The sequence below is a fragment of the Dasypus novemcinctus genome, chromosome 10 (genome assembly GCF_030445035.2).
Source record: "Dasypus novemcinctus isolate mDasNov1 chromosome 10, mDasNov1.1.hap2, whole genome shotgun sequence".
Lineage (NCBI taxonomy): Eukaryota > Metazoa > Chordata > Mammalia > Cingulata > Dasypodidae > Dasypus > Dasypus novemcinctus.
Genome location: NC_080682.1, coordinates 31,646,739 through 31,654,350, shown reverse-complemented (window position 1 = coordinate 31,654,350; position 7,612 = coordinate 31,646,739). Strand labels below are relative to the sequence as shown.

The 7,612-nt window shown below is 31.2% G+C and overlaps 1 protein-coding gene across 1 annotated transcript; it reads left to right on the top strand.

Annotated features, from left to right (window-relative positions):
* The first annotated feature begins 5,968 nt into the window (after positions 1-5,968).
* On the top strand, positions 5,969-6,904 carry LOC105746840 (olfactory receptor 4P4-like). The gene has a single exon (XM_058306393.1). It carries the CDS (start codon positions 5,969-5,971, stop codon positions 6,902-6,904), a length of 936 nt encoding a protein of 311 aa, XP_058162376.1.
* Positions 6,905-7,612: the final 708 nt, after the last annotated feature.

Here is a 7,612-nt window from a genome sequence, read left to right as displayed (position 1 = left end):
TCTTATCTCTGTATGGTTTGGATTTAATTAGCTTTATTTTCATCTATCTTGATACCTAGGTCACTTAGAGTACTGATTACCAAACATTTTCTTTCTTAATGACTGAAGTGATGTCACTACACATTGTACAGATTTTAAAAGGAAAATAAAAGCATACTATAAATACATTAATATCAATAAATTCAACTACTTAAAATTGGAAATTTGATATAAAGTACAAAGCACATTAAAAATAAATAACAGACAATTTCAATAGCACTATATCTATTAAAGAATTTGGATATGTTCTTTCAAATCTTCCTAGAAGGAATCTTCAAGTCTTTATAGCTGCATTTGTGAATTTCATCAAACATTAAAACAAATATAATGCCATTTCTACACAACATTTCCAGGAAAAGGAACAGAAGGGAATTTCACTTTAACTCATTCTATTAAGGGCAAACATTTACTGATAGTCATAAAATATAGGGGTTTTTCTGTGTATTAGTTCAGATTTACTTTTTAGAAATAATATCATCAGTAAATGCAGAGAGTTTTACTTCTCCTATCCATTCTGGATGATGCTGGTTTTTAAAATCAGTAAGATTAGCAGGTTTGGGATTTGAGATCAATATTAAAAACTGATCAAGAAGATTATACACCTAACAAATAGAAATTTAATTTTAAAAATTGACATAAAAGCCTAAAATACCAAATATGTTAAAATAAATATCTAATAATAGTTAATGAAATGTGATAAAACATGTGCAAAGTGTCTGTACAGATATCTACATGACTGAAAAGAAAAATTAAAGAATTCCATGATAAATGGAGCAATATTCTATATTCATAACTGAAGAAATAGAAAATTTTAAAAATACCTTTGTACAACCAAAAATTTAAGCCCTAGATTCAATGCTGTCATCCCAAAGATTCCAAAATGGCTTTTATAAAAAAGAATTTTAAACCTAATTCTAATATTTAAATGGAAATGCAAATCATTGGGATTAGCCCGCACAAATTTACAAAAGAACAGATTTGGAGAAATTACCCTTCCTGAATTCAAGGCATCTTATAAAGCTACAGTAATCAAATCTACATGGTACTTTCATAAAGATAGACAAATGTAACAATTGTGCAGCATAGACAGTCCAGATATATTCCCATATATATACATATATATACACACACACACACACACACACACATGCACACACATTAATTCAAAATGGATTATAGGGGTCTACACAAAATATAAAAATACAAAATATTTAGAATGAAACAAAGAAGAAAATCTTCACATCCTTGGAAGTATTGTTAGATACAACTAAATTTTATGACCCATAAATGATAAGGCACCATAGATAGATTTCAATAAAGTAATGTTTGCTGTAAGAATGAGGTTATAAATATACTGATTAAAGAATTATGCATGAGGAAAAATACTTGAAAAGCTTATTGTTAGTAAAGAAATACTATTGAGATTATAAATATTTCATTGCTAATAAGAAAAAAATTAACAACACAATAAAACATGAATGAACTCATTCAGCAGATATTTCATCAGGGAAGATATATACATTGCAAATAATACATGAAAAGATGCTAGACATAACTAGTCATTATGCAAAATACAAATGACATCACTTTTTGCCACTTGAAAGGCTAAAACTAAAGATTGCCATGGAAAATGTTCTTGAAAATGTAGAGCAATAGAAATCTCATACAACTTTTTACATCCCTTAGGCAAGATTGGACGGCTAGAAAGTACTAAGTTTAGTATTTCTCTACACCAAGTAGATTAGGCTCTAGAAAAACCATCTGCTTAGGCTGTGGTAAAAGAATTTCCCTTGAAGATAGGAATTTGTTAATGAGAACACACTGTTGTGGTTTTCTTTGAAAATGATCACTTTTCCCTTTTCCTTCTGGAAACACAAAGGGATTTTTTCTCTGAATTTCACAGTGGGAATCAGATGGGACTCCTGGAGATTAAATCTCCTGTAAGTGAATGCCCCTAAGGTTTGGCCTCCTGGAAATTTTGTCTCCCAGCTAGCCCAGGCTTGGACTGCAGCATTTCATCAGTTTCCCTTTAGTTTTCTATCTCAAGGTTGATTGCAGCTGTGGATTCTGCTTCAGATAAACTGTTATCTGCCTCAATTCTCTGTCATCTCAACACTCTGAAGGATCTAAGATAGTTTGATATTCAGTTCTTTAGCTTTATTTTCTTTTGTGAGGGTGAAAGTGATGATTTTCAAGCTCTTTCTATGTCAGAACTGAAAAAAGTGCATTATCACTCAATTAGAGGCATTTAAAATATTTTCCAGTATTATGTATTTCTTAAAGAAGAGATTTAGTGGGATATACTTTTAATTTCCAAATATACATAAAGTCACTTTATTGTTTACTTCTATTTTAAATGAATAATTCTGTGTAAATGTCACTTCCTTAAAATTTATTGAGGGTGTTATAATGCTCTAATAAATATTTTAAAACATATTCCACTGCTGTATGCAAGAATATTATGTATCCGTTGTTGGATGTAAAGTTGTATTTATATCAGAACATGTCTATAAGTTCGTTTTAATAGTTTTGTTTTAACTTTTATTCCTTACTTTGCCTGCTTTATTTATAGGTAATTGAAAAATTAGTATTTAATTGTACCACTATGAAACTAAATTTATCTTTTTTTCCATGAATCTTTAGTCTACTGTGTTTCATATATATTGAGGTGATATTAAGTTCCATATCAGTGCAGGTCTTAGTGAAAACATAGGTAGATTCAATTGTCTAAATGAATGATAATATATAATAAATTATTTTCAAGGATGTGGACAATAGCAAAAAAATCAGAGTATTGTGCAGAACCAGGGCATTAGTTCTGAACACTAACACGTTAAATAGAGTTTGATGGTTAAGTACATGTATCAACTTGACTGGGCGATAGTGTCCAGTTATTTGATCAAGCAAGCACTAATGTTATTGTTAGTATGAGTGTATTTCATGGATTTAAATCATTTGCAGTTTGATTGCATTTATGGTTGAGCCCATCTACCATCAATATAGGAAATTGCCTTTGTTCAGAAACTTAGAGTAGCATAGAACAAGGACAGTTCCCTGGACTGTTTTGGGTCTGAGCAAAGTATCTTGGGGCTTCCAGAGCCAGGCTAAGTCTAAGTTGTAAAGTAAATGCCCAGAGGAATGAAGGACCTTGTAATGGACAACTGCTTAATGAAATTTGGTGAGATTCTGTTAGACATACCTCTGGGAATCTAATTTCTGAGAGCTTTCAAAGACCTATCCATTTTTCCATTGCCACAGAAGTTTATATTCTGCTCCTCTAGAGGAAATTTCTTAGAGTCATAAAATAGATGACTCAGAGGGTGTAAGTACATGGGGTAGCTTTTGTGGGTCTTTCAAATTCTTTTTATTTTACTTTAAACTAGTGTGAAGATGGTAAATCTGCATTCAAAATTGGCAACTTACTTTTCTGTGGAATAAAGATCCACTTTTCCTTACAATCCTCATAGATTTAGTGAATATTTAAAATCTACTCTCCTTGCAAACTTGTCAAAGTTCCTAAGGCATTTTGAGATTTTGAAAATATTTTTGAGAGTTCACCGACTTTTGTTTGAGTTATTGATTTGTATTTTTCTGCAATTACTTTAGATTTAAATAATGGAGAAGAATCAGCAAAATAAATATCTCAGGGGCAATTCTTCCTGATGCAGCTTTAGTCTAACCTGAAGGTCACTCTGAGTTCTTGGTCAGTGAATCACTCATGACCATTTGAGTTTGAGAAAATCCCATTAAGAATGTTTTAGGGTGATTATGTGTTATTTACATTTATTTCATCTAATTTCATTCTTAGGACAATAACTTCTCTTGGAGCATAAGATAATCTCATTAGTATACAAAAGTTCAATGCATTGTATACAAGCTGAATTCTGGGTAAAAAAGAGTAGAATTAAAGTTAATGAAATTTTCAGGAATATTGCCATTTATGTTTGCTATCGAAAGTAATAAGATTTTCCTACATTTCTAACAAATTGCTTTCAAGAAATAGACTTGATTCTTCTGTGTCAACTAAGGTAAGTTTATAGCATGACGCATTTTGATACCTTTAGTAGAAAATTTGAACTTATAATGGAAAATGTAATTTAACATTAAGAAATTCAATTTTTCTTATGCTGCATACACAAATGAGAATGCAAAATATTTATTCAATCTATCAAAAATAAAGTAATAATTTCACCATATTTTTATAGTGATTGTACAAATTCAGATTAATAATTGGTATTAGGAATTGTCCTAAGACAGTTATCAAAATAACTTTTTCATTAATGAATTGTAGAAATTGATCTTTACTTGAAAATCATTAACTATATGTTGAGTGTACTTTTAATCCTACTTGCTCCTTCATTGGAGTTACTTATATATATTTGTAGGAGAATTTCTGTGGTTGCTAAACTGCTCAAAGAAGAAAACAGTAAAAAAAAAATGATGTGTGGCGTGACCCATGTATGACACTAGTGTATTACTACTCCTTCATATAATCTATTTTTTCTGAATTATATAATTTCTTTATTGTATCATTCAAGAAAATGAGGTTTTAAAGAGATTAAGCAATGAACTCAATATTCACAACTTTTTATTTTATTTTATTCTCCTCTACATTGCTTCCTTTGAGTTTGTTGCCACTGTTTTTATCACTTGCACAGTAGTTGTTTTATATATCATTCCTCTCTCCATTCACACTTCATTTCTTTTATAGACGTTTTATTCACTATTTGGTAAAAAATATGCATTTAAATGACAATTATTCTTCTCAACGGAATCTATTCACATTTGCCTATTACCTCTGTTAATAGTAGTGATAATAATAGCAAGTCCTTGGGAATGCAGGATGGGGTTTTAAATGCTGTTTTGAATCTAAGAATTTTCATGATCTAGAGAACAAGCCAGAAACATAAGGAATGCACTTTTTTGAAAAACTGAGGTACAATTATTTCAAAATTATTTTGAACATGAGAATTTTAATTTAAATTAGCTGCTAGTTAGAGCTTTCTATAAATATTCAGGAATACTAACTGGGTGAACTAGTATTTTGTTGAAATTGATAATCTCTTCTGAGATGAGGCTTGCCAGCAGTTCCTCCCACTGCTGCATACAATGACACCCTTCCCCCATCCTGCTCACATAAGTATCGGCTAGTATCAACAGTCTATAACGTACAGATTCTGAAAAATTATGGACTTGGATTAATCGAGTGATCTTGTATAAGAAGTTCACTAATTTACTTATATAGCAATTATCTTTAAATCAATTTATTTTAAATAAATTTGTCTATTTGAAAACAATATATCATTTGTAATAGGCAATCAGTGTTACTCATAAAAAACAAAAGGACAATGAACCATTCCTTAATTATTCAATATTATTTAATTACACTTAACTACAAAACACTGTGTGCCTGGTAGTTTCTTGGTAGCTTTAAAAATATTTAATTTTACCACTTTAAACTAGGAATTTTAAATATTTGTATTTTCTAAATCACTTTCAGGTGATACATGGAAGTTCTCCAATTCATGCTGGAAGATGAAAAGTTGACCCTACAGCTAAAGCATTACATTTAAAATATGCAAAACAGATTTATTTTTATGAGATAAATTAAACACTTCTTGTTTTCCAAATAATAGAATTAACAAGAATAAAATTTAATCTTGTAGAGTAAAAAACACTTGAGTTTTAAAGTCAAATTGAATAAAATACCTAATTTTTATTATAAATTAATTCCACGTATTTTAGTAAAAATAGACCTGTTAAAAAAGGAAAAGCAGAATTCTGTATTTTAATATTAATATTCTATATGTGTTCACACATTATTATAGTAAATTTTACATTATTGTGATCATCTTGTAGATTTTTATCCAAATTCATATTTGTTTTTTATCTTTTCAGACACTGATCAATACATACCAAACTGAAATACATGGAAAGTCACAGGAACATCTCAGAATTCATTCTTTTGGGACTTTCTTATGACCAGGACATACAAATATTTTGCTTTGTGCTCTTCTTAGTCTGTTACGTTTCCATCTTAGTAGGAAACTTCCTGATCCTTGTCTCCATTCAATGCAGCTCCCTTTTTAACCAACCCATGTACTATTTCCTCAGCCATTTATCCTGTATGGACATCTGCTATACCTCCAGTGTTACACCAAAACTGATTGGTGATTTATTAGTGGGGACAAAAACCATTTCCTACGGAAACTGCATGTTGCAGGTCTTTATCATACACTTCTTTGGAAGTATTGAGGTTTTCATTCTTACTGCTATGGCCTTTGACCGCTATGTTGCGATCTGCAAACCCCTGCACTACATGATTATCATGAACAGGGCAAGACGCAATCTTCTAGTGTTTGCTGCATGGGTAGGCGGGGCAGTCCATTCATTTCCTCAATTGTCTATCATAATTCAGTTGCCCTTTTGTGGCCCAAATGTAATTGATCACTACTTCTGTGATATATTCCCACTGCTAAAAGTTGCCTGTACTGATACGTACATCACAGGTGTCCTCGTGGTTGCCAATTCAGGTATGGTCACCTTGGTAACCTTTGTTGTCCTATTTGTTTCTTATGTCATTATATTATTCACTTTAAGAAATCATTCAGCTGAGGGAATTCGCAAAGCCCTTTCTACCTGTGGGTCTCATATCTCAGTGGTTGTCTTATTTTTTGGGCCTTCAATATTTGCTTACCTTAGACCACCTAACACTTACCCTGAGGATAAAATATTTGCACTATTTTACACCATCATTGCACCTATGTTCAATCCTCTAATCTATACTCTCAGAAATACAGAGATGAAAAATGCCATGAGAAAGGTTTGGTGTCAAATGATATTTTCAAAGGAAGCACACAATTAATGTGGAATAAAAAAAAAAAAGAAACTACCACAGAGATTAATTATTCTATTACTATCATGATACAATGGATGAGGTTACTAAGACTTAGAGGCCATGTAATCATGAACCAAATACTAATTCAAGTATACAAAAGTGATTTGCAAACATAATTTTGTTAGGTTTTGAGATGAAATTGATAGGGTAGCTGCAAAGAAATCAGCTAGGTCAAAGCAGTTAAGGCAATGTTATATAGAGGAATGAATTTTTTTTTAATTTTGTCTTTATTTTTTTAACGTTACAGTAAAAAAATATGAGGTCCCCATATACCCCCCACCCCCCTCTTCCCACTCCTCTCCCCATTATAACAACCTCCTTAACCATCATGAGACATTCATTGCATTTGGTGAATACATCTCTGAGCACCACTGCAAAATTTACTGCACTTTTTATTTAAAAGTTCATGTTGCTAGAAAGACTACATGGTGACATGCTGCTACAGTCTCTTGTAATGGGGAAGTTAAATCTATAGTCTATGCAAAAATTTAAATTTTTATATTTGATATTTATCCAAACATCTTTTAGAGGCATTCAGACTTGAACAATAAGGAACCAGATATGATCCATCTTACAGTGTTCTTGGATGTCAACACTCTTGAATCCCCATAAAAAATAGCTAGGAAGATAGATTGAAAATCAACAATTTAAAATGCTGATTACACAATTACTGTT

Excerpts from the sequence above, each read along its gene's own strand:
- LOC105746840 (XM_058306393.1), top strand. The coding sequence starts at position 5,969 with ATGGAAAGTCACAGGAACATCTCAGAATTCATTCTTTTGGGACTTTCT.